Below are 27,702 nucleotides of genomic sequence, written 5' to 3'. Positions count from 1 at the left end.
CATACTAGTAAGGGTTGCACATGCACAGCACGTGCTACCCCTTGAGTGAGAAAAATTAAGATAGAATTTTTTTTGAAGTAATATCAAACCTGTATTAAAATTTAAAATAGTTATTTAACATATGGCTATCTATTTAGTATGATAATTTCTTAGAGCATCCACATTGGTGGAGCTATAAATTTAGTTATTTGGCACGACAAAAAGTTACTTTATCTATTTTACCTTCTCACTTTGCAAAATACCCAATATTAGTGGTTTTATTTTAGCTTTTAACACAATCAAATAATATAAACAACACAATAAAATAATATATCCACTACAATAAACAACGATTACTACAAAAAAAAAAAAAAAAAAAAACACCACACAAACTGATCAATGACACAAACCACAACCATTGCTAACCAGGAACAACCACCCACAACCATTGCCAAAAACCCAAACCCAAAACCACCAACACAGCCACACCATCACTGACCCACAGAACCTAGCCACCACAAAACCCCAAAAAACTCGCAAAACCCAGTCAAATCTCCACCAAACCCACTCTTCTTCTCTTCAAGCCACCAAACCCTCTACCTGAAATTAATTACCATCACCATCACAGCCACCATCACAGCACCCCCAAACCACAACCACCATCATGGCGGCCTTAAGCTCAACCAAAAAACTAGCAACCAATAGGAAAAAAAAAAAAAAACCAACAAAAAAAATCAACTCACAAATCGAAACAATCCACAAACCAATCAACAACCCACCACCACCAACACCCACTGCCACCCACATCCACCACCACCGTGGCCATACTGACCCACAAACCCCACCGCCAACATAGCCACGTCGAGAATCCCATGCCTAGAAACATAGCAACCCACGCTGGCTCTAGGTAGGGGCTTGGGTCGGCATAAGGCAGGGGTAGGCACTTAGGTCGGTGAGAGTGAGGAAGAGAGAGAAGAAAAAAGGGAAAGGGGAAAGGGTGAGAATGAATTGAAGAGAGAGAAAGCCAATGAGTAGAAAAAGGAAACAAGAAGAAAAAGAAAGAAAGGAAGAAATATTATTTAATTTGAGGGAGCAATAAAATATAATATATTGGTTTAGCTTTTGAGCTACACAACCATTTTTGGCTGTGTACTATAGCTGAGCTACCATTGCAGCCTCACCTTTGTGATTGGTGGTGCTAAAAATAGCAATATAGTTTTTTAGCATCACCAATACTAATGCTCTAAGGAGAAGGTATTTGGTATCAAATAATACTATGTTAGTGGTATCAAAATCTAGTAAGTGTGAGACATATCAGTAAAAAATAACCCACTAACAATTGAAAGACATGTGTTAGTGGGTAGTTATTTTTGCACATATGTCTCTCATTTATTGAATTTTGATACAGATGACGTGATATCATTTGATATAAAATACTTTTTCATTTTGTAGAACCTATTTACTAAAGACGGTATATATCTATTCACAAAAAAATTCTACTAAGAATGATGACAAATGTCGTCATCTTCTAACAATAAACAATGATAGGCCAAAAACGTATTGACCCCTTGTGATGAATTAATTGATTAATTAGCCAAATTTATTAATTAATCAAATTAACATGCAAACACATGGTAGCACAAACAAATCACCAATTAAACTAAGTGCAGCGGAAAATAAATTGATACGGTGATTTGTTTACAAATAGGGAAAACTAACATGGCAAAAACCCCACCGGGTGATTTTAAGGTTACAACTCCCGATAATCCACTATTATTACAACAAAAAGTTACAAGTAAAGGAATCCCGGTACTTTATACAAACCTACAGTTGAACTCTTACCTCAATACCCAATTGGACTTGTTCTGTAGTGATAATCTTTCTTTTGATGCACGGCTCCCAGTACGTGACTAACCAATTGCGTGGATCCCAGTACGCGACTTCAATCACTAACTAGAGAAAGTTGTTGGCTGCAAAGTTCTTCAGTTCATCCACGATGAAGATCCAGAAGATGCTTGGTCACAAAACCCTACAGTGCACAAAAATAGCAACTTCTACATAAGAATGATGTACTAGGGAAAATTCTATCTCCAGTCACAATTTGCTTGAACAAACTTTTCTCAACACTTGTGCAACTTGTGTCTACTTTGACGGCCCTTAAAATAATCATTTTATATGTTTAGGGTTGTGAGAAAATAAGGTCTAAACACATAATCACGGATTAGAGTCAAAACAGAACTGAAAATCTGTTTTTCATAAATCTTGATAGATAGCCATCTGTCGAGCAGCTGTCGAGCCACAGGACTGGAACAGCTCTTCAAGCTCGATAAATACTAGCTGTCGAGCTTTAATGAACTTGCACTATTCAGCTTAAATCTTGAACATACTTGCATGGCTTCAACACTTGATCTTGAAACAAAGTTTCTTGAAGTATTAAACACATCCTAGTTCTACCCAAATACAAGTAAAGTGCGTTTTGTCAAAGGATTAGCCAATTACAGAAGATATTGACATATGTTCCTAACAAGTGAATCACATATGTCTTAACAAACAACTAAGGTGTGATAAAACATTGTCAGAATATTTAAATTTTTGCAATAAATGATGACATATGCTACAATTGAAACTCTTCATCAAATTAAATACCTACAACCATTTGCAATAAATATTTTGATATTCATACTTCCTTCTTTATCATTTTATTTTATGAGCCTAACTACGATGCTTAGTTTTCTTAATTCTTAATGAACACCTTTTTAAGAAAGAAAACAAATAAAAAGAGAACAAAATAACAAAAGACATATGTCATTGAAGTTTTCATTAGATAAAATCATAAAATTATAAATCTAGAATATTTAAACCACTAATAAATCAGTGTTTTTTAGGTAACAAATAGAAAACTATACATCACCATTTTTACTTTCTAAGTATAACTAATACATAAAACTCAAAATACACGAAAAACTTTTTTGGGACATTAAAATTTTGTGAGGCAATTTAGATATTGCACAATGAAATATTCTAGAAATCATAATATTTTGTTAAGGTTTAGCTAAAAGAGTAACAACAGAGACTATATACTTGTCTACAAAATATAAAAGAGGAAATTATTCAACTTTAAAGTTGGAGGGATGAAACTACCTCAAACATAAAGGAGGCAAATTCTTTTTTCCATAATTCTTTTTTGTCAGTAAACTATGTGTTTTTTACTTTAACCAATGTGTTATAAAAAAAAAGGTCAACCCAAGAAAACTGTCTGTAAAGCTATGAATTTTGGCTCAATAAATTGGCTAAAGAAAAGAAAATAAATAAAAAACACAATAAATGTCTCGATATATTCTCAATACCTTTATTTTAGCTATGGAGGGCCATGATATGATCTTTTATAATTTTATTTTAGAGTAATGCTATATCCATAACATTTTCATAACAAATCCTAGGTAGTAAATTGTTATTACTTTTTAATTGGAACAACCACTTTAAACTATGAATTAAAAGAAACAATAAACAAAAAACCAACAGAAGAAAATTGTGCATAAAACAATGAATTTATGCTCACCAAATTTAACTAAACCAAAGAAGAAGTCCAGGAATATAACAAAATGTCATAATATTTTCACAATGCCTTTATTTTTAGCCGTGGTAAGTTTCGGTATGATATATTATTATTTATTTTATAGAAATACTATCTCCATAATATTTTCAGAACAAATTCTAGATGGCAAGTTGTTACCGATTTTAAAATGCACCCACGACTGATATCGTTTTTTTATCCATCAATAGTAGCTTCTCTATGATTTGTTGTGAAATTAATGTGAAAATATTGTGGACTTATCATTTTTTTTCATTTGATCTATAAGAAACTAAGATCTCAACAATTGTGAAAATATTATGATAACAACAAGTGTTTATGACATTTTCACAAAATATTTATTTTTAGTTGTGGTTGGTCACAGTCTCATTTTTTATTATTTTATTTTGACCTATAAGAAATTGCTACCTTAATAATTGTGAAAATATTGTGAAATTTTTTGTGTTAGTATAACAATAAATATGCCAACTCATATAAATATTTAAAAAGAAAGAGCACTAACCGATTACTAAAAAAAAAAAAAAAAAAAAAGAACAAGAAAAAGAAGAAGAAGAAGTGATGAATAGTATATATTGGGCAAACAAAAATGTATTGTAGCTTTTATACATTTACACAACAAGTGTTACAACATTTTCACAAAACATTTATTTTCAGTTGTAGTTGTTCACAATTTCATATTTTATTATTTTATTTCGACCTATAAGAAATTAACACCTTAATAATTTTGAAAATATTGTGAAATTTGTTGTATCAGTATAACATATATATGCTAGCTCATATAAATATTTAAAAGAAAAAAAAAAGCACAAACTGATGATTTAAAAAAAAAAAAACTATTTTTACTGTAGCTATATTGTCAATCAAACAAACTAAAAGACACAAAACATTTATTTTCGGTCGTGGTTGGTCACAGTCTTATATTTTATTTTTTTTATTTCGACCTATAAGAAATTGACACCTCAATAATTATAAAAATATTGTGAAATTTATTGTGTCAATATAACAATATATATGTTAGCTCATACAAATATTTAAAAGAAAAAAAAAAAAAAAACCTATAGCTACTGTAGCTACAATGTCAATTAAACAAACCAAAAGACATTGTAGCTACTGTAGCTATGTGCATTCGTGCTTTTTATATATAGAAAAATGCAATTATTAAGATTTATTTATTAATTTATTAGGTTGCAAAAGTAAGCTGTTTAACTGAATTACATTTAATCCTTTAGTTTTCCTCTCTCTTTTAAAAGGAGTGAGCACTAAGCACTAATTGAAATGCTAAATATAGGCATAGAAGCAATGTGCAACTTTTACAATATATAGAAGTCTTTTTCATGGGTAGGAGGACACTAGAGAAAAATGGTGATACCTGCCACTTACCGTTGTCTATATGAAGAAAGTTTAAAATGTTTCCATAATACCAGCTCAGCCTCAGATTTGGTGTTTCATACCCAATAAATGTTTGACATCTGTCCAAAAAAAGCCACATTAGTTTACTCCCCCAAATTCAAATAAAAAGACAATCTTGCCCTTGAAAATTTTTCAAACCACACCACTTTCTCCCTCGCTTACTAACCCTAAAATTCCACCCATTTGTTTCTCTCTGTCTCTCAGGTGCTCCCTCTCCCTCTCCTTTTTCTCTCTCTCAAGTGCTCCTTCTCCTTTCTTTCTCTTAACTCCGAATTTTGCTGCCAAACATAGTTAGTTCTTTCTCTCAACCAGGATTTTGCTGCCAAACACAGCCACTGCAGAGCATTGCAGGTCCTAGAGACTGGAAGTTGAATCCTTTGAAAACCCCAAATTGAGCATCGTAACCACTACCTAGTATCGCAGGTCCACTATCGATTTCAAGAATCTGCTGCAAAAGGGTAATATTTCTTTTCATCTGCTTCCTTTCATACCTACTCACATCTTCTTTTTCATTTTAGTTTTATTTGTTTGCAACTAGGGAATGGTTTTTTTCACTTATTAGTTATCACCCAAAAAAGAAAGGCAGAGGCACTGAGTGTGGAAAGGAGAAAGTTTTTTTAGTTTCTTTTTATTAATTTATTTGCAAATATAGATGGGTTTTTTTTTTTTTTTTTTTTCTTATCACCAAAATAAAATTTAAAAAAAGAAAAAGAAAGCAAAGACACATTGGAGTGTGAAAATGAGATAAATGGGAATACGAAACTAAAATATGCTATATATGTGATAGCCTAAATAGGAAGTTTATTTTTTATGTATATCCTAGCTTTTGTGAAACAAAGAGTTGAAGAAATAGGGTATTGAAACTGATTCATATCTCTTTCAATTTGACACTGGTATAGGGATGTGATGCTTCTATTCTATTGGGTTTACTGAAGGAATTGATTCCAATAAATAGTCTCTTTCTAAGAGTCTCCACTGAGGTATTTAATCTTTCTTTTCCCTTTTCTTTTCTTATTTTAAGTCTATAGTTGTGTTATTAATCATTTTTTTTTCTTAGCTTTGCTTGTTAAGTTGAACCATTTGCTACTATTTCCTCTTTTTCTTAGGAGGTGTTCAATCATCATCCCTTCCCCCAAATTTGTTCAATCCCATGTTTAGTTATACAAGAATACATTAATATCGCCCTTTAGCCAGGTACATCATGTTACTCTAAACTTTTTACATTAGGAAGGAAAAAAAAAATGCCTTTTAACATGTACTATTTTTTAAACTTTTTACATTAGGAAGAAAAAAAATGCCTTTTAACATGTACTTTTTTTTTTCAACCACAAGATTCTGAATATAATGGAAAACTTTTGAATAGCTTTTTCAATAGCAAACTACAAAGTCATATGCACAAGATTTTGAATATAATGGAAAATTTTTTGGACAGTTTTTTGAATATCAAACTGCATAGTCATATCCACAACTAGTGGACAATATTTTTGGGCAACATATTTGACTTAGACAGCTACTTTTTAGATGGGATATCTAACAATTTGGATAGTTGATACCTTTTGTAACAACTCTTTTGAATACCTTTTGTAATTAGTGAAGCTACAAAAACATGTTAGATTCTATATTTGCATTTTGAGTAGCTTCTAGTTTAACACAAATTCTATATGAAAATGATGTATATTTTTAAATGTGATGATAAAGTTCATTTCTATAAGTTCATCTTTGAATAAGACAATTGTGGATGAATATTTTTACATCTCAAATGTATGTAAATTTTTCTTTACTTATTGATATGAACCCACTCTTTTAACATTGGTATAATGGAATGAAAGTTGCTGAACAAGTCCAACTTATTAATATGAGTTCAATCTTATTACATTGGTAAAATGGAAATGAAAGTTGCTGAACAAGTTGGCCACACCATTCATAACTAACATTCACCTTTGATGAAGGCTTATATTTGTATCTTCTACCTTGGCATTAAAAACGTTCATCATTTGCATAAATAAGTAGTATTTAACTAGAATCTACTAATACTAGGAATCCATCATGTTTAAGTAACTTCAGTAGTTACAACAATTTTCCAAATCAATTGCTACATGTTGAGTAATCAATGTCTAAAATTTCAGCTATGCTATCTAAAAAGTTGTCCAAGTCAAATATGTTATCCAAAAATATTAGTCCAAAATGTTGTCCCCTAGCTGTGCCAATTGTAGTAAAAAATATTGTCCAAAAATGCTATCCATCATACTTCAGAATCTTGTAGTAGGGTCTAAAAAAAATGAAACACAATATTAGCAAATAAATAAATAACCAAAAGCACATGTAACATGTTAAAGTTTTTGTTTTTTCCTCTAAAATAAAAAGTTTTCGGTTATACTTGACTCAAGTGAGACATTGAGGTACTTTCAAGAAGCATTCTTATAGAGCCAACATGGAAACTCTAAAAATGCAGGCAAAGCAACAAATCCATATGCAATGAAGTTTAAGGGTGTGTTTGTTTTGGGTGAAAATGGTTTCAGGAAATCATTTTCCGTAAAATAGGCTGTTTGGTTGGTTTTGAAAATAGAATTTTCCAGAAATCATTTTCATTTGACCGTAAAAAAGAAGCTTTGACTATGGAAATTCATTTCCGTTCCTATTTTCACTTCAAATGGTTTCCGAAACTAAGACGCGCAAAGAGAGCTCACAGACGCGCAAAGCGAGAAAGAGAGAGAGAAAGAACGATTTCGCAAACGCGCAAAGGGAGAAAGATCGCGCCGTCGATCGCGATCTCGCCTTCGCGCCGTCGATCGCGATCTCGCCTTCGCGCCGTCGATCGCGATCTCGCCTTCGCGCCGATCGCGATCTCATGAAGTGTCGATCGCGATCTCATGAAGTGTCGATCGCGATCTTGTGAAGCACCACGCCGATCGCGATCTCGCGAAGTGTCGATCGCGATCTCGCGAAGCGTCGATCGCGATCTCGCGAAGCACTGTGCCGATCGCAATCCCGCGAAGCGTCGATCGCGATCTCGCGAAGCACTGCGCCGATCGCGATCTCGCGAAGCACCGTGTCGATCTCGCCTTCGCCTCTGCCGTGTGATCTCGCCCCTCGTAGAACCTAGTCGCCTCTCTCTCTTCCTTCTTCTCTCAATTTGACTGGATTTGATGATTTTTTTTTATTTTTTTTTTATTTTTTTTTTGTGTTTCTGTATTGAGGAATGAATGATATTACATATTTGTTTGGCAACCGAGAAACTATGAGAAAATGTGACCGGATTTGATGTTTTTTTTTCTGGGTTTTGTTTGTGTTTCTGTACTGAGGAATGAATGATATAATATATTCGTTTGGCAACCAAGGAAATGTGAGAAAATGTGAGCAACAAGTAGAAAATGTGTTTTCTATGGTATTTTCAAGAACACAACCAAACACCAGAAAACATTTTTCGAAACATTTTTTGAAATGCAACCAAACACATAAAAACATTTTCCTTTCCAGAAAATGGAATATTTTGCGGAAATGCTTTTACACGAACCAAACGCAGCCTAAGATGATATATCTGACATAGTAGTACAAATAGTTTTTAATATTAATTATGTCACTAGAGCATTATTCAATAGAGGGAGACTATTTGGAAAATACTTTACCATAATCAAGTTTATAAAAGTTTAGATACAAGATATGTGTTATCACAAATGCAATTAGTAGAGCAGCAACCATTAAAATCTTGGAATATTGCCAAAATGAGGCTGAACCCAAAAAGTTTAGTATAACGAATGCAGGCTTATAATAAAAAAGTTTACCCAAAAAAAAATAAAGAGTTTAATGCTAAAACCATTATGACACAAAAAGGTATTGTTGGCATGAAAATGAGATAACATAATAATATATATCATCTAGGATGACAACTGCAAGGTAAGTCATCTACCTTCAAAACTAAAACTTCTCATTTGGGTGCATGATAACTAACAATTTATACAATACTGTTAGGTTCTAAATGTTTAGAACAATTGACAAATCGTAAACACAAACTTCTCTAGATATAGATCTTAGAGTCTATAGGTATTGTTAGACAATGCTCAAGGTGATTCAAGTCTAGATTCAAGAACATACAAGCTGCAGGAAGAAGATTTCATAATCTGCCTGGTTCGAACGATCGAAAGACAAACTCGATCGATCGAAAGTCGTATCTGCAGAATTTTAATTAAGCCCAAATAGCAGTTCAAGCCTATTAAGGATTAGAGTTTCAAATCTACTTCTCTCAGTATATAAAGGAAACCCTAAGCACGTTTTTAAAAGGGCTTTTTAGAGAGAGAAGAGAGTGTCTCTTTTGTATTTAGGGTTTTGTTTCTAAAAAGATCTCTTATATCTTCTACCGGTGTTATTACTTGAAGAATCTTAAGATCTGGTATTGTAGAAGTTGCTGCCTTCTCTAGTCATCAAAGGTGCTAATGTTCTAAAACTTCAAGGGTGGTCTTGGAGTCACAAACAGGAGAGTTTGTGTTGCTAAACCTTTGAGTGGGATCTCAAAGTCACAAACGTGGGTGTTTGTGTTTTGCAAAGGCCAAAGAAAGAAGGAGTCCATGGTCTCAGAGCTTGCACGTGGTCATGTCAGTAAGTTTCTACTGGTGGGTAGCAATAGGATATTAGTGGTCTAAATCCTATTGTAGAAGTTCGATTCTTTCTAGTGGATTTACTTTTTACCTTGAGGATAGCTAGGTTAAATCCTCCCCAGGTTTTTTACCAGTTTGGTTTTCCTGGGTTATCATATCGTTACGTTTTTTTATTTTTCGCTACTATACATTGATATGATATATTTGTGTTAACCTAGATTTGTTAATTTGACTAAATAATCACTTGGCTAATTACCTAGGTTAATCTGGTTGTGTTTTAAGGGGTCTAAAAACAAACAAATACTTAATACACTTAATCAACCTATATGGCTAACTAATGTACATCAGAAACTTACAACTTGGTCATTTCAAATAAGTTTTTCATTTTGTCATGAATAAAGCCTATTATGTTAGAACAAAAGAACAAACTTGCCAAACTATTGGATTGCCCATATCTTGATCAAAACAATTTGGGACCTATGACACTGACTCCACATCGCCAAATGAAATTAAAACACAAGCTTCACTAGGGAGAGAACAGGGCAGCTCATTCATATCTAATATAGAGAACAAGCGTAGCTGCTACAAATTTCCAATAAATCCGATGGTATCAAAAACAAATTCAAAAAAAGAGAACAATTTTTCATCCACTAAATTTGGGAATAATTAAAGCAACAATGCCAAATTCAAAGAGATACAGATCAGTTTCAATATCCTAATGAGTTTTTTCAACTCTTTGTTTCATAAAGCTGGGGATATATATCAAAAATAAATATCTTGTTCAAGATATCAAATATACAACATGTTTCAAGTTCTAGTATTCCTATCTATCTCCTTTCCACACTAAAATGTTCCTTTGCTCTTTTTTTTTTTTTTTTAAATAAAAAAATAAAATTGTGATAAGTGATAAACCCATCAGTAGTTGCAAAAAAACAAGAAGAAAATGAAAAAGAAGATGTGAAAATGTTAGAAAAGAAATAGATAGAATGGAAAAATTACCCTTTTGGGTCGTTGGGTGTCGAAATCAATGAGTGAGAAAATGGCTCAGGTTCTCCAAACCAACGATGATGCTAGAAAAAGAGTAAATGTGATTTTTAGAGGATATAAAGGCTGGTCTTGTTGGACCGGTGATGCTCGGCAGTGACTGAGTACTCACACCATAGGTGGGGGAAGAGCATTGTGGCAAATAGAAATTGGAAGTGGCAATTGTGGATGGAAGGGAGTTTGGGTATGAAAGCGAGAGTAATGTTTAATTTTTGGAATTAGATTTGAAAGGGATGAAGGAGAGAGTGAGAGAGTAAGTGGCATGGGTTCAAAAAATAGCAGGGTTTCATTTTGGGAATTAAATTTGAAAGAGGGAGGAGGAGTGACAGATAATAACAGTTGGCGGGGTTTGAAAATTTTTCAGGGGCAAGATTGTCTTTTTATTTGGGTTTGGGGGAGTAAACTGATGTGGTTTATTTACAGATGTCAGTCATTTATTGGGTATGAAACACCAAATTTGAGGCTGAGCTGATATATATTATGGAAACATGTTATACTTTCTCGTCTATATGGCTCATAGGCAATTTGGATATAATGTAGCTTATAGGTAAGAGTCAAATATATACCGTAATTGCTTTCACTTCACATCATTTACTTTATAGGTTATATATATATTTTTTAATATAATAATTTGATAGTTATAATGAGATGAAGAATTTAAATATATTCTGAATATTTTTTGTTGGAGACACTAAATTATATCCATTCGTTGAATTACGTACTAAGATTTTGGAGTTATAAGTGCTATCTTGTCCAAAAAATTTAGGGACAATTTTACTTTAAATATATATTTTTTTTAAAACTTGTTTTTAACTTTGCTTGGACATTACAACCTACGTACGAGGCAATACAATTAATTACAGCCATTCTTTTCCTAAATAAAAAATAAAAAAAATTACAGGCACTTCATTACCATACCTGATTCACTATTTAATTTCTAGATTGTAATTAGGAAAACACGCGGATGTAATTTCTCTCTTAGATTGTAACTAGAAAAGCCATGTACTTTTTTGTTCGTGTTTCTTTCTTGAATAGCAATATAATTTCAAGTTTTAATTGAATAAATATGTATTTTCAGAGTTTTTTTTCTTCTAATATTTCCTTTCAAATAAATTATGTTGCAACTCCATTTGTAAAATTCTCAATCTAGGGTGTCAAGTACTGTTGTTTAATTGGGTTATCAATTTGATGATTTATCGCCTCTTGAGACGTGGTTCTCACCCTTTTAAACATTCCAATAGATAATTTGTAGCTACCCTAAACATAGGGCCAAACGGCTATGTCAAGGGAAAATATCATTTTACACTAATTACATTTACCATTTTACACAAATATCCACATTCCACAACTAATGTGTAAATGTTCATATTTTAAAAATTAAAAAAAAAAAAATCCACATTTAAAATATGAAAGTGGATGCAAAAAAATGGATGTGGGAATATCATACTAACATTATGTGTCTGACAAAAAAATTCTTACTTTAACCCATTTACCCTAAATACTAACCTGCAAAATAAAAAGTAAAAAAATAAAAAAATAATAATGGGAACAAACAATTTTCTTCTTTATTGAACCATTTATTAATCTCATTAAGCTTGTCAACCCATTTTTGACACTAACTTGCAAAAAAAAAACCATTTCATGTTCACAAGTTGTGCTGAATATTGCCACCCCTAATTTGTTTTATCTCTTAGGGGTTACACTTTCCCAATTTTGATAGAGTTTGGTTGTATTGTCTCTACTATAGAGGTTTAGCTTGTCGGTTGCATAGATTACTTCCATTATATGTGTTGGACAAGTGAATATAGCAGATGAAAGAGATATGTTTTGGATGACATGGCCATCATGGATAATAAGTGGAAAGGCATTAAGACATGTGCTTGGGCCTGATAGGCACCCATGTGGGGAGCCCACCAGTATAAAAATCCCAACTCTAGTGTTTATTGTAGGAATCTATTTAAGTACACTTTGCCTAAGCAAAAAATGGTGGTTAGAAAAAAAGTTGGTCTTCCTCAAAGCCAACCACACACAAAGGAGAAACCATAGCCTCTCTTTCTCCTTGGTGCTTTCTTTTCGTTCTAAGGCTTGACATTTCAAAATTTTTATTTTGGCTCTTCATGTTTGATTTAATGTTCCATTTAGCCCTCAAGCAACGTATCTAATGTGTTGAATATATCACAAGCATTTAAAATTGTCATCATCATTAGTTTTAAATTATATACATTTTTTTGTGATCTTATATTGAGTTTACTTAAGTTGCTAATCTTTGTTTTGATTTTTTATAAGGCTTGTGTCACTAAAAAAAAGTGTTAATTAAGTGCTTATTTATAGGGTACTTATATTAAATGAATTTTAATACATTCTAATGCCATAATTTTGCCAATATTATTATTATTATTATTATTATTTTCCAGATCTCACTTTTAATAGTTTTTCCATGCATTGTAAGGGTTAGCAACTAGTTTTAATAAAATTTAAAGACTGTATAGAATATTTAAACCACAGCTAGATAGATCTATCAACAGGATTTATTGGAATCTAAAAGGAAAGGATATTAAAAAGACCTAAATAAGCATTATTTGAAATAAGAAAATTCAAAAATTGCTATTTGCAGGATGCTGTTGGCCCATATACTATGTAGTAAAATGACCATAGCTCCCTTTAGAAAGCTCAAAATTGCAAGCCATTTGATGTATAGGAAATTAGAGATAAAGAGCTTTCTATTGGTATATGGTTGCAAGCTAATTCTCATGGAGTAAATACAATTTTAATTTTGAAAATGTCCTTGAAAATTAAATTGCTGATTGATGTTTAGAATGTAGGTTTTAGTCAATTGAATTGGTAAAGTTTCTTATAATTAAATAAGAGATTTGCAGTTCGAGTACTGGCAACTCCACGTTAATGCTAGGGTGGTCACAGGACCACCCTGACCTGGAAAAAAAAATCATTATTATATATAAAATTTAAAAATTTTATGATTTTTTTACCCTTAAAAAAATTTGTGACCACCCTAAATTTTTTTAAGCACAATATAATTAAACTTTGGACAAAGTTTAGTAACAAATTAACTTGGTAGTAGACTACAGTTACAACTCCACTCGATATTTTTTTTAATGGATACGAATTTTGACAAATCCACAATTAGATTACATTATTTTTCTTATATCCTCCATACTTGCAAAACTTCAAGAAGATTAAAGATCAAAGATCAATAGCTTATGTCATCAATCAAATGTTTAGATTTCAAGTTTTTGTAGTCTAAAAAATTATACGCAAAAAATAAGTTTATGGATCAAATAGTAAATAACATTTGACTGACATGAAATTTGACATGCATATTAAGAACATAAAGAACATACAATTCAATGATTAGATTTTCAAAATATGTAGTCATGTTAATTTGTTTAGTGAAAGTTATAGTTTTAAGCTACAACTAAGTTTGTAGTCAAATTTTGTCCTTAAACTTTGTTCATCTTAACAATATATTGAGCCCTTACAAACAAAAAGAAGAATCCAAGAAAAATTTTATTTAACTAAAATTTTGAAAAAAGATGTAGCTTGCAGCATTGATAACAAGATTGTCATGCAACAATTTCAAAATTAAAAAAAAAAAAAAATTCGTAGAAGAAAATTGTAAGACTTCATGTATTTGGGTTTTTTTATTTTTTATTTTTTAATTTAAGTTTCTTCATGACCATCTTGGAAAAAATTTCTAAAGTCGCCACTGGGTTTGAGTCCCACTTACTTCAAAAACCAAATTAGTGTCTTGGCCTGATGATAGAGAGCAATTAACGCGGAGCTAACACCATAGATTGCTATTATATATGTATATATATTTATTTTTTTTTTCCAGATTTCATGAAATTGATATTAAAATTTGGTTTAGTCAATTTGTCGGGAGAAAATTTGGTGTCATTGTAATATTGTGGGGACTAGGGAGGCTGTTTGTAGCAAAAAGACAAGCAGGAAGTACTAAAAAAGCTTACTTATGTACAATGTTCTAATTTCTAATGGCCGGCATTTGATGGCTTCAAATACATTTTTTTAATTATACTTTTGACCTTTTAGAACAGGCGTATCTATGATTAATAAATAAAGCAGACCATCTCCAATGTCACCGGCCAATCATTGCCAGCTTCCAAACAGAATTTGGCAAATTATCGCTGACAACAACTGTCATATTGGTCCTGCCAAAGATATCTCTAGCATCAAGTCATCGACCACCTGATACATACTACTAGTTCATATTTCAAAACTTAGTCCAGACTTCTTTATTTTCTTAAATCGCCAATTAGAATGTGTCATATTTGATCTCAGAAAACAATGATTTATCTCTGCTTTGTCATCTGGATTTGCATAAACTCTTGCTTCGCTCAACAGTATTATGACCCATCAGATTGTTCTTCAGAACCGCGCAATGGTTCAAGATACGAATGCCAATATTCCTTCCAGAATTCATGCACCACATTCCTAGTCTACAGAGCTAACAGACATTTTCAGACTATTTCAAGCATCTCAGACTTGTTCATCTTGAACTCCACCGAGGTGCTTCAACAGAACAGTGTTACATCTTCTGATGAGATACTTAAACCAGGTAGAGAAGTTCTTGTTCCAACTAACTGTTTTTGCTCAGACCGTTTTTTTCAGGCAAATGTCAGCTACAAAGTCCTGAGCAACTTAACATTTTCTGAGATTGCTTGTGGAGTTTTAGAAGGGTTACTAAACTCGCCTATCCTTAGTGGGGCAAACCCATCACAAGGAAAGGAGCCCGAGTTTGGTTCTGAACTTCAAGTGCCTTTGAGATGTGCTTGTCCTGATAATTTCACTCCAAGTAAAAGAGTGATTTACCTTGTGACGTACCCTTTTATAGAAGGAGATGAAATAGGTACATTGAGTATTAAGCCAACTGTCTTTCCAAACACAACGGTTTTGATACCATTGACAAAAGTTCCAGTAGTGGATTTCAGTGTCCCAGATCCTCCACCTCCAACTCCTGCTTTTCTTCCCACAATTTCCAATAGAAAAAAACCAAAGAGCACAAAATCAAGGAATTTGTATATGGCGATATCTATTGCTGGTGCGATTCTGGTACTTGTAGCTTTGGTTGCATGTGGTATAATGGCATTAAAGAAATTGAAGGGCGAGAAGTTCATGTCTAGAAGCTCTCTAATCTCTTGTTCGCGAGCTAGAAGCTCCCCAAGGTCTGCAAATTCATGTTTATCTCCGGATATTCTTGTTGAAATAAAATACTCATTGTTCATGTACAGCATAGAGGACCTCAAGAAAGCAACTAGAGATTTCAGCGAAGAAAACAAGATTGGCGGCGAGGTCTATAAGGGGTTGATCAATAATGTTGAAGTGATGATCCAACCGACAAGGTTTGAAAAAACCTGGCAGGCTATTGATTTACACTCAAAAATTAATCACATCAATATTGTGAATTTACATGGTGTTTGTTATGGGGAAGTTGACTTTTCCTGTTCTTATCTTGTGTTTGAGTTCCCTAGCAATGGCTGCTTGAGGCACTGCTTGTCTAATCCTCTCCAGTGGCACAGGCGGACACAAATTGCTTTTGATATTGCAACGGGGCTGCACTATCTACATTATTGCACTTTTCTCCCCCTTGCACACTTGAGCCTGAGTAGTACAAATATTTTTGTGACTACAAATTGGAGAGCAAAACTAGCAAATATTGGAACCAGTGCTGCTGTTGGGCCTGTGAAAGAAATGGATAGTAAAGATAGTGTCAGAGGATGGGTTGCACCAGAGTACCTTCATCATGGCTCAACTTCTGAAAAGGTAGACATTTTTGCCTATGGAGTTATTTTGCTTGAGCTAATCTCGGCATGGGAGGACCTTGATGGAAAATCATTCAAGGGATCCATCACATTCTTGGGAGGAGCTAGTGAAGGTGGTTGTTTTGAACAATTGAGGAGTTTCATGGATCCATCTTTGAAGGATGATAATCCTCTTGCAGAGGCTTTATGTTTAGCTGTTTTAGCCAAGGCTTGTTTGGAAGATGACCCTCTGCATAGGCCAACTATGGATGATATCATGAAAGTCCTTGCCAGAATGGTATGACTTTCAATTACTAGATCATTAAGAACCAGATTTTATTTATTACCAGGTCTAGTAAAACATTCTTTAGTTATTAAATTTATGCACTGTAATATTATGGATATATATAAGGCCGGCTTCATACTTAGCATTACAGGACCTTAAGTTTGTAAATTGTAATATTTGGAAGTTAAAATTCCTCTGCGTCTTCTTAATTTGTAAAATTTATCTCTATTATCTAGGAACTCGCTCAGATTATTTATTCATTCTAATATGCAACCAAAAGTGTTGGGAAATTTAGACTCTGGTTGATAGAATTAACAAGTTTTAAACCCAAGTTATTAATTAGATTTATTATGAATAAACCTTGTTAAACAAACAAACATCAATATTATGCATAGCAAAAAATTAAATAAGACAAGATATGATGACCTAGGAAAACCAATGAAACAAACTAATTTCATAGTAAAAAAACTTGGGGGGAAACCTTCTTGAAAAGCAATCCACTATAGTAAAGAGAAGTTTCAGATCTAGTACAAAATCTTTGTCCCTAGACTTTACAATCCCCGTAGGTGAACTTACAGTAGAAAGCTTCCTCCGCTTCTGAACCTCTAAACTCTTCAATATATGAATGCCACCATTTTGCACGGATCCCAATACATGACTAACCAATAATGCACAGCTCCCAGTACATGACTAACTTACCGACTTGAAGAAGATGTTGGTTGCAAAGTTCTTCATTTCATCAATAATAAAGATCAAGAAGCACTTGGTTACAAAACCCTAAGGTGCAAAGACACAGTAGCTTTTTTTAGAGAGAATAAGGCACTCTGTCACCTTTTGCATGTGTTCTCCTTGTATCCTCATATGTGATGACTTTTAAAATAAGCCTTATATATGTCTAGAGTTGTGAGAAAAGAAACCCTACACATACATGTCAGCATGGGCCGAAAATCAGATCTGAAATTCTGATTTCATAATTCTCGATAGATAGTATCTGTCAAGTAGTTGTTGAGACCTCAATAGATAGTATCTGTCGAGCAGCTATCGAGATTCATTAAACCTCGATAGATACTATCTATCGATCAGCCTGCTAACTATCTATCAAGTATTTGTCTAGCTTTAATGAACAACCCTTCTTCATTTGTTTCTTGGACAGATTTGCATGGCTTCAATTCTAGACTTGAACTCTCGTTCTTTGAAGTATTAAACACATCATAGATCTACCCAATTACAAGTAAAGTGCGTTTTGTCAAAGGATTAACCAATTCTATATTTGACAGATATTCCTAACAAAAATTTCAAATTCACGAACCATGTTGTTAGATAATTTCACTGAAATCAAGCAGGTTTCATTGTTTAGGGGGGTTGTTGAGGATTGGAATTCTTTGACTAAATATAAGAGCATGCATGATGCACCGGACATATAAAAATAGCCTGCTAATTTCTAAATTGGATTTGTATTATAATTATCACTTAATAAACCCAAATGTTCTTTGCTAATGTCCCCAGAGAGAAGGATCCAAACTTCTTTGGAAGATTTGAGAAGTATATTAATGGAGGATATGATTTGTTTGAATCCATTTATTTATTTTTGATTGAATGTGACATATATATAACCAGACTCTATGCATGTCTTCGTTGCTGACTTCTTGTTGTACTGTCTACCAATGCTTTTGTTGGATCCCATTCATTTTTGCTTGGACACAATCTCTTCCCCTTTTGCTTCATCTTTTAAAAAATGAAAAGTTGGAAGGCACATAAATTTTCATACACTCTCTCTCTCTACCTTTGAAGTGGGCTCAAGTGAGGTGAATTGTGAGAGTGCATGTGAAATTTTCAGTGCATTTTGTACAACCTCAAATAGTTATTCTTTTCAAGTTGAATAGAAGCAAAGCCAAATTAACTTTTATTGTGCTATATATTGATAAAATAGATTAGGATATTTCATAAATAAATAGATCAAATATGATTTTGTGGAATATCATGAACTATTTTAGTTTTGTAATACCATACGTTACGGTTGTTTTAAGGTTTCCAATAAAGCCTAATATCTTCCTATATATAATATATCCTATATTAGATTCTTTGTAATAATAATTCAATATAGCAAAATGTAACCCTTTGAGACTTTCTACTATGCACATAGGGTTAACCATCAAACTAAATTACATAATTCTTCTTCTACTTCTTTCTCTACACTCTCTACATCAATTTCATTTTTTTTCCTTTAAATTTTAACACATGTCATCGTATGATTTCTGGTGTGGCTTGCTGTTATGGTTGATTACATTCAACTGTTCTTCATGGAAACGAGTCTTTTTTTGGTGAGGGCTATGTTACCTTTGCTCCAACTATTCTCCCATATTGGGCTCATCCCATTTTTTGAGAGAGCTTCTATATATTCACCATTTGTTACTCCACCATTAAGGCTGAGAGGAATTAAATGCATTTGAAAACTCAATATTGCCTTGTTCATGGAAGATTGGAAGGCAAAATTTCCATAGCTTATTTTGTGAGGCCTATGATTCCGTGAGGGGTAGGTAGCAAGCTCCTTTTGCTATTAAGTCTACCTTTCTTTCCCATGTTTTTATTGCATGCATTTGTTTTAAGTAACAAAGAATGTAAATCTATAAATTTAATTCATTTATTTAGGTATACAAAACAGGGTAATCTATATGTACCCGTCAAAGCTTCAAGACCCAATTCCTATATTTAACCATCACCATATCCCTACTTCTGAACTATAAGTGGGCTGGGAACCCTAGAATGTGACAAAAAATTACAAGGTAGTGGGTAATAAATGTAAAAAATCTCTGTTGATGAAGAAAATTCGCCCATTATTTCCAGCCTAACTCTCTGTTGATGAAGATTTTAATCGTCTTTGGGATCACTTGGTCTATAAAGATGCACCATGCGCTTGTTTATTGGTTGCAGTGGTCTTGCATTAGTATCTGAAGCCTGAAAAAAGATTAAAATATATATATATATATATATATCAAACAAATAGCATAACTACAAGAATACTATATATATGTTGTACTTTTGTGAATTAAAAATTTGGGACTGATCAAACTTTGATTAGAAATGGAGGGTTTGAGTTTGAGGACGTGAGAACCCTACCTCATTTATAACTTTTGTCAAAGTACATCCGTTGTTATTTTTTTTTTTTTTGGATATTTTTTTCAATAAATGCTTAGATTGTATATTCTCTTACAACTAAATTTCTTACAAAATATCAAAATAATTCATTAGTAACAATCTTATAATTCTCATGTATAAGATATTTAAATTTTAAGGTTTTCTGTGATTTAAAAATTAAACACAAAACATGAGTTCATATATTCAATAATAAATAAGATTTGGTTAACAAAAAATTTGGTGTGCATGTAAAAAATAAAGAAAACATATAATTCAAATGTGAAAATTTTTAAATATAATTAAATTTAACTCTAAATTAATGTTACATCATTAGATATTAATAACTTTTTTGTTAGATTATTATTTTAAAATTTTTGTAGTCGGATGGCATGTTTTCTATGTTACTTAAGCATAAATTTCATACCCATTAGATATTATAATTATTATTGATTATTTAATACATATCTTTTTTATATATAATTTATAGTTACAAAAATAAACTATAAATTTTAACATTTTATACATGAGATAGTTATTGATATTTGAATATCTTGATATTTTGTAATCATACATGATATAAGAAGACAATGTGATCCAAGAGTGAAATTATTAAAAAAAACATATCCAATATAAAGTTATTAAACAGATCTAACATTGAAAAAATGTTACATTAAATATAACTTAAACCCAACTATCTAAGACACACTACCGAAAAATGTCTCATATTTAGTAGTAATAGTTACTCACATCATGAACGGCCACGCGAAGCAACTCCACTTGTTCTTGTGTAACAGTCCTCACCTGATGAGTTAGATGAGAATTAGGGCAAAAGTTACATCTTAGAACAAATAATGTTAGTTGAATGAGTTCTTGAAGCAAACCTTTCCTACGATGGTCCATGAAACATTTTGAGTACAAGGGGGAATTGTAAGAGAGCCTTGATATCTGTAATACTTTCTACTGCCTATCTTTATATTCCTTGGGTCAATCATTCCCGCCACGCTCTCTGCTTCATTGGTGTTGGTAATGGCTTCTAAATGATCTGTCAACTATGAACAAACCCAATACGCATGAGAGAGAGAGAATGTGTGTGAAAAACTACACTAATCTTAATATATGAGGTTCAATACGTGCAATTTTCAATTTTTTAAATACAAGATAAAGTAGAGACATGATTTGAATTGAAGACCACATATTTTGATACTATGTGTTTGTTTGGCTAGCTTATTTTTTGTCAATATATTTTACTATTCAGCTTATTTTTGCTACTATTTATGGGTCCCACTGCACTTTTTGGTATTATTCATGGATTTCACTGTACTATTTCAACTAATATTTACCTTTATTTACAGTACTTTTAGCAAAATGTTTTCAGTTTCAACAAAATAAACGGATCCCAAATAGACCTTATATATGATAAATTAACAATTATCTCAAAAATTTTAAGTAATAGGAAGGAATGAGTTTAATTATTTAACTATTATTTTAACATTTACTCACTGATGATAAGAAGGAATCAGGACGCCCGATCTTGTACATGATTCCAATCACAGCAACTTTTCCATTTGAGCTCTCGTGAACCAAATGCACCTCAAGATCAAACTTCCGGCCATTGATAGTGTGTTCAGAAGGTGAATGCCAGTGGCACTGATTGAGTACATATTGAGTTTCATTTATTTGAATGTATCCTGCACCGCCTTCCCATTTCAGCTGCATTCACAGACAAAGACAAGTTAGTTGAAAGAAAATGAGAGGAAAAAAAAAAAATTGCTGATTTCATACTTAGTCCTTATGTCTTCACCAGAAACCAAAAAGTCTCACCAAACCCAACTTTCAACTACACCACACTTTCTATAATAAAACAGTGTAATTAACAATCTGTAGGGTCATTGTCGTTAAGATAATAAGATGACTTAGAGATGATATTAAATCATTATGCATTGACGTTGGAAAACATATAGCGCTATTGATTTGTCTTCTAGTTGGTGGATTCACATTGATTTTTCATATGCTTTTGCTAGTTGTTGAAACTTGAAAGTTGTATTGAGAATTCTCATTTTGCTTACCATCATGTCATGACCTCTATTCTTAAGAGTGGCATAAGCAGGCTTGTAACTCCTCTTAAGTCTCCCCAAATGGGACACCACTTCAACCCTCTTATTCAACAAATCAATTGGAGATTGCATTGTTCCATGTCCACACATGCTCCATTCAGGTTGAATCTCTCCCCATCGAGACGGTCCCTTTTCACTTTTATCATCATAGTTAAACTCTCCCTCATCCTCTGCAACCATTAAGCATAACAAGAAGGAGACAATATATAAGTACCGTAACAGCACAATTTTACGAAATAAGTGACAGAGTCTAACGGCAAAAACTTTAATTAGGAAAAAAAAAAAAAAAAAGCAAAAATAAAGTACCCTATAGTTCAGCGTAGAAAGTACAATTTACTCAAATTTCTAAAACACATTTAAAAATGAAAGAGTACTCAAAAACAAGATAGAGTACAGAAAGGTTTTGAAGAAAGTTAAAGAAAATTAATGCACTGTTTAACTTATTCTCCATGCCATTTATGTCGCTTACATACATGCATGTTTCGTTTATTGAAAACAAAATAAGGATTCAATGCATGTGAAGTGTGGCAGTTTTACCAACTTCTTGAGATGTTGCTGGGTGTGTATGCAAAACAAGAACAATGAAGAAGCCACAAAAGAAGATTTGGGTTGCAAGCTTCATCTTTTTGGACTTCCAAGTTTTTTATTTTTTGTAGTATGTGTGTGATGGAGAGAAGATAGAGCACTTGGCTTCTTATATAGGCATCAACTCTGTAATATGAACACAGAGAAATAAGTTTTGACATTAAGTGACTTTGATAGTTTCTTCATGTACGTAGTGTCCACTTCAGCTAGCAAAGTTGAACACGTATTGGAACACGAGGTGAAGTTTCCTCTAATTAACCTTGTCCTTTTTTGCAATGCTTTAAACGTAGCATTTAGAAGACGACCAGGTGTCTTTTTGTTGTTGGTTTTGTTGAATTAATCTTCAAATGTGCTGGGGAAGGGTCCTTTTGATTAGCGTCCATAGTGACGAATGTTAAGTTGAATTACAATGGAAGGTTTGAATTTTTCCTTATTGTCGGATTAATTTGCACAATTTTCTATTCTGGGGACTTAGGTTAGGTTGGGACCGTTGGGTATGGTGTGTATATATATATATATTTTGGGTTAAACGGTTGAATTTATAAAAACACAGCAAAACAACAATTACATACTGGCCACAGAGGCCAAAGTAATGGCAACACGCCTATAATAATACAGCCCATTCACATCTGCATTAAGCAAAACAGTCAAATCATCAGAGGGGGAGACATCAATATATATATTGTAAAAATAATAATAAATGCAAGTGAAATGAACTGGCCTTCGATGTGAACTTTTCTGAAGAACTAGAATAATTGTAAGAGTCAATAACCTTGTCCTTTTTTGCAATGCTTTAAACGTAGCATTTAGAAGACGACCAGGTGTCTTTTTGTTGTTGGTTTTGTTGAATTAATCTTCAAATGTGCTGGGGAAGGGTCTTTTTGATTAGCGTCCATAGTGACGAATGTTAAGTTGAATTACAATGGAAGGTTTGAATTTTCTTTATTATCGGATTAATTTGCACAACTTTCTATTCAGGGGAATTAGGTTAGGTTGGGACCGTTGGGTATGGTGTGTGTATATATATATATATATATTTTTTGGGTTAAACGGTTGAATTTATAGAAATACAACAAAACAACAATTACATACAGAGGCCAAAATAATGGCAACACGCCAATAATAATACAGCCCATTCACATCTGCATTAAGCAAAACAGTCAAATCATCAGAGGGGGAGACATCAATACATATTGTAAAAATAATAATAAATGCAAGTGAAATGAACTGGCCTTTGATGTGAACTTCTCTGAAAAACTAAAAATAATTGTAAGAGTCAAAGCATGGGAGTTGGAAATTAACAACGTGGCAAGACAATAATATTGTACATGTGATTGTTCCTTCAAATAATATAGGAGGAGAAACTTTATATTCCAAAAGAAAAAGAAAAGAATAGGAGTAACATTGAATTTTAGCTATCAACTCTTTGTATGGCCAAGAAATTTCAATTTAGTGGTTGAATGTAGAGTCCAAAAATCATCCAGCCACCAAAGGTCAAAGTGAATTTCAAACTCATATCTGGTTACTGTAGTGTGAACTTTACGGTTGTTGAATGTTGAAAATTACTACTTTAGGAAGTCCGAGAATTATCCAAGCCATTTCTAGAAGAATTTCGTGTTTGGGACAAAATTGAATAGGGTTTTTCTTTGAAACCCCTTCTGTATCACTAATGGAAGCTCCCTCCTAGCTAATTTCTTTGGATTCTGTGCAATATTAAAGTTTATTCATTGATTAAATAATTTTAGATGCCATAAGAAACAAAAATATTTTCTGATTAAAAAGAAAGACAAACATTTTACGGTACTTATGTATAACATGTTAAAAAAAATGGTAAACTTTATATTAATTCAAAGTCATACATATAACATCACAAATTCAAAAAATTCAAGTTAGACCGAATAAGCATTTATGGCCTTGTGGAAGGGAACTATTAAGCCTATTCTACACAATCGGCCATTTTTCAAACGTAAGAAGATACGTATAGTTTTCTAAAGTTCATAAGTTCACGAACCATTAATTCAAATTCAATATGCAAGTTTCCAAGCTGCAGAAAAACACATAGTCAAGAATTTGGCTTCTAGGTCAATAATCCGTGGTACATGGTTGAAATGCAAACATAATGCAAATGTGTAATGTTGTCAATGAATTAGTTTATGTGATCTTATTCTTCCTTAAGGAGATGATGAGATCAGAAAAAAAGTTTTACATATATCAATGTTTTTAAACATGTAGTGGTTGGACCGACGTAAATGGTGATGTTTAGACTTTAGACTAGAGTATGGCCTTTTTAAATGCACCAAAATCTTAATACAAATTTTATAATCACGATAATGTAATACTTTACCAAATTAGTCAATAATATGGTATTTGTTTCATTAGAGTTATTTATTATTGTTTCACAATGGTGGAGTGCAAATCTCATTTTAATTAGAATAATGATGAGCCCACCAATTAAAAGTCCTTGAACAATTCATTGTTTTGGAAACTTTTTGTGGAAGAATTAGAAGCCATACAAAATTTTTCCATAGAAAATGAATTCTAAGATGCCATTATTAATAACATTATCTGTTTTATTAATATATAATTAGAATAGATCCTTTTATTACTTTTTTTTTTTCTTTTTAAAGAGAATCAAGAACCTTTTATTACCCCCCTTAAAAAAAAAAAACAGAACCTTTTATTACCCGCTTTTCTATACTTCCAATTAAAAACTAGAAGTATGGTTTTATTTGCTTTGCGAATGTGAAAACCATTCATGGTAGGGAAAGGTTAATACGCGCTGCCATTATAGGAAAATTAATTATTATATAATGATTGAGATATAAACTATTTTACAAATTTTTTTACAAATTGTTAGTATGATGAATAATTATTGATAAATGAAAAAGTAATATTAATGATGAGTTTAGATATTTATTATTTTCTTGCTACAATAGTAAAAAAAGGCATGCTATTTACTTTTTTTTTTACTTTTTTTAAAAGAAAATTGTGGGTTGAAATTATATATCTGCACCTGTGCAGTCACCGGCCACCAAGTATCAACCACATATCAAAGCATGTACATTTCTTTTATTTATTAAAAAATAAAACCATGTACATTTCTACATATGAGGGCAATTAAACTTTTATTTTTACAAAAAATAATGATTAATCCTTTCAGGTAATGTATTAGATTTGTCTTATGTTGATCACTTGCCTGGCTTATGATTAAAATTACATACAGAAGTTTTCAAATCTATATAATAAATAATAGCCGAAACGTTTGACTTTTTGTTGACCGTGTTTTATTGCGCCACGTGGCTACACAAATTATTGCCATGTTTACATTTAAAAACACCGAAACATTGTGTCTTTTTGTTTGGTAAAATAAGAGAAACATTTTATTGGCTGCGTTTTATTATGCCACATGGCTACACAAATTATTGCCACGTTTACATTTAAAAACACAGAAACATTGTGTCTTTTCGTTTGATAGAATAAGAGAAATATTTTAGTGAATTAATACACAATCACACAATGTTCTGTTTCAAACAAACGCTTCTTTTTGGCTCCTGGGTAGTTACAAATTATGCACCTTTCACATTCGTTCCCACAAAAAAAAAAAAAAAATTGAGTACACTTCTTTCTTATCCTTTTTTCTTCCCTATACGCTTCTCTCTCTCTCTCTCCCCCTCTCTCTGATAATTTATTTTCTGCACAACTTTGATACATTGCTCTATACAAGTTTTCCTCTATTTGCCAAATATATCATAACACTCTCCAATGGGGTCTACGACTGTCTCTTCAAGGTACAGAATTGGAACACTGTAAGTTGCATGTTTCACTTTTCTTTTTGGTGAAAAACAAGAAAAAAAATATTAAATAAAGGTTTTTTTTTGTTTTTGTTTTGTTTCTGTCCTAATTTTTTTGATTCATTTGTAGAACCAAGTGCAGGAATGGTGGACATAACAAGCACGGTTGTGGCCATATCAAGTAAGTTTATCAAGATCTGAATTTTTTCTAACCGCTGGTTTTTTTTTTTTTTTTTTTTGTTAATTTGGAATTCTGTTCTTTAATTTCTTAAATTTGAGTCCTAATTGATTCACATAACTTCACTTATAGGATCATTGTCTCCTCAAAATATCAAAGACTGCCACTCCTGTAAGAGTCTCTCCTCTATTTGTCTTTCTCTCTAATTTCTTCTTCTTCTTTTTTAATTGAATTTGATCAGTCTGATTTACATTGTTATTTTAGATTTTTCAATGATATATATGGGCCCCGAAGCCACATAGCAGATAAGGATACAGCAGTCAAGTTATTAGAATAATTGTAGCGGTTTATCCCTATCAAGTGACAGTAGTTTTCTCTATCATAAAAAACAAAAAAGTAGCAGTAGTTTTTTGCGTTTTTTGTTGATAGGGTCAAGTAGCAGTAGTTGGATTTGAAATAAACTCATTCTATTTTGTAGAGTAGATAAGGTGATTACGTTAGTTGTCATTACTCATTAGGATGTTATTATATCATTAGCCAATTGTTTCGGCTATTTTATACAGAAAAGTGATGAAATAAAGATCATTAGAAAATTTAAACCAATACTCTTTGATGTTAGGGTGTGCTGTATTAGGGGTTTCATTGTACATTTTTTTCTTTTTTTGCAAACTGATTATTAATGTACCTTCAAGCAAATTAAATATATATATATACATATATGATTATTATCTATATATATATATATATATATATATATAAAACCGAAGCCTCTGCTACCACCACAATTTTCCACGTCAACACAATATTTAAAAAATAAAAAATAAAAATAAAAACATTATAACTCCTCAAAACCCTAGCAACCTTACCCCTCTCTCAAGTTAAGAAATATAAAGCCACGGTTTCTGCAAACTCTCTCTCTCCAAACGTAAATATCAAATTCAACCCCTTTAATTTCTCTTTATATTTTTTAGGCTTCTATAGAGTTATAGTGAGTTATGTTGATTTTGTTTTTTGTGTGTGTGTGTATAGATGGTCACTATACTCCGGTATTCCAAGAGAAATTTGTATTTTCGTTAATTGAAGGCCTTAGAGAGATAAGTGTTGCAGTTTGGAATAGCAATACAAAAGACGATTTCATTGGAAGCGGAAAGTAATTACTTTGTCTCATATTTTTATTTTTTGAATTGATTTTGTGTGCTTTTTAGACCCTTTGGGATCA

At 32.3% G+C, this 27,702-nt stretch overlaps 2 protein-coding genes and 1 long non-coding RNA gene across 4 annotated transcripts in view; 2 read left to right on the top strand and 1 right to left on the bottom strand.

Annotated features, from left to right (window-relative positions):
- LOC126725675 (alpha carbonic anhydrase 7-like) overlaps positions 1–22,612 on the bottom strand; it is a 34,718-nt gene extending 12,106 nt beyond the window's left edge. Inside the window, exons 1-6 of one of the 2 annotated variants that reach the window (XM_050430502.1) lie at positions 22,467–22,612; positions 21,882–22,099; positions 21,316–21,525; positions 20,697–20,864; positions 20,563–20,616; positions 19,296–19,635 (exon numbers count right to left, since the gene is read on the bottom strand). In XM_050430502.1, the coding sequence (XP_050286459.1) occupies positions 19,549–19,635; positions 20,563–20,616; positions 20,697–20,864; positions 21,316–21,525; positions 21,882–22,099; positions 22,467–22,551 (822 nt within the window). In that variant the 5' untranslated portion in view covers positions 22,552–22,612 and the 3' untranslated portion in view covers positions 19,296–19,548. Of the gene's footprint in view, positions 1–19,295; positions 19,636–20,562; positions 20,617–20,696; positions 20,865–21,315; positions 21,526–21,881; positions 22,100–22,466 lie in introns of those variants that run through there. The other variant, XM_050430511.1, reaches the window with a different exon arrangement.
- On the top strand, positions 14,929–16,830 carry LOC126725668 (protein LYK5-like). Its single transcript, XM_050430489.1, has one exon. It carries the CDS (start codon positions 14,941–14,943, stop codon positions 16,696–16,698), a length of 1,758 nt encoding a protein of 585 aa, XP_050286446.1. The 5' UTR covers positions 14,929–14,940; the 3' UTR covers positions 16,699–16,830.
- A 3,823-nt stretch (positions 22,613–26,435) lies between the features above and the next one.
- Positions 26,436–27,047, top strand: LOC126713811 (uncharacterized). The gene is made up of 3 exons (XR_007651440.1): positions 26,436–26,486; positions 26,616–26,654; positions 26,748–27,047. It is a non-coding gene; the product is annotated as an uncharacterized LOC126713811 (long non-coding RNA).
- Positions 27,048–27,702: the final 655 nt, after the last annotated feature.

This window comes from Quercus robur, chromosome 1 (assembly GCF_932294415.1).
Source record: "Quercus robur chromosome 1, dhQueRobu3.1, whole genome shotgun sequence".
Lineage (NCBI taxonomy): Eukaryota > Viridiplantae > Streptophyta > Magnoliopsida > Fagales > Fagaceae > Quercus > Quercus robur.
This window is presented reverse-complemented; position numbering and strand designations above follow the sequence as displayed.

Bases quoted from the DNA above. Each gene is read 5' to 3' on its own strand.
- LOC126725668 (XM_050430489.1), top strand. From the start codon at position 14,941: ATGATTTATCTCTGCTTTGTCATCTGGATTTGCATAAACTCTTGCTTC.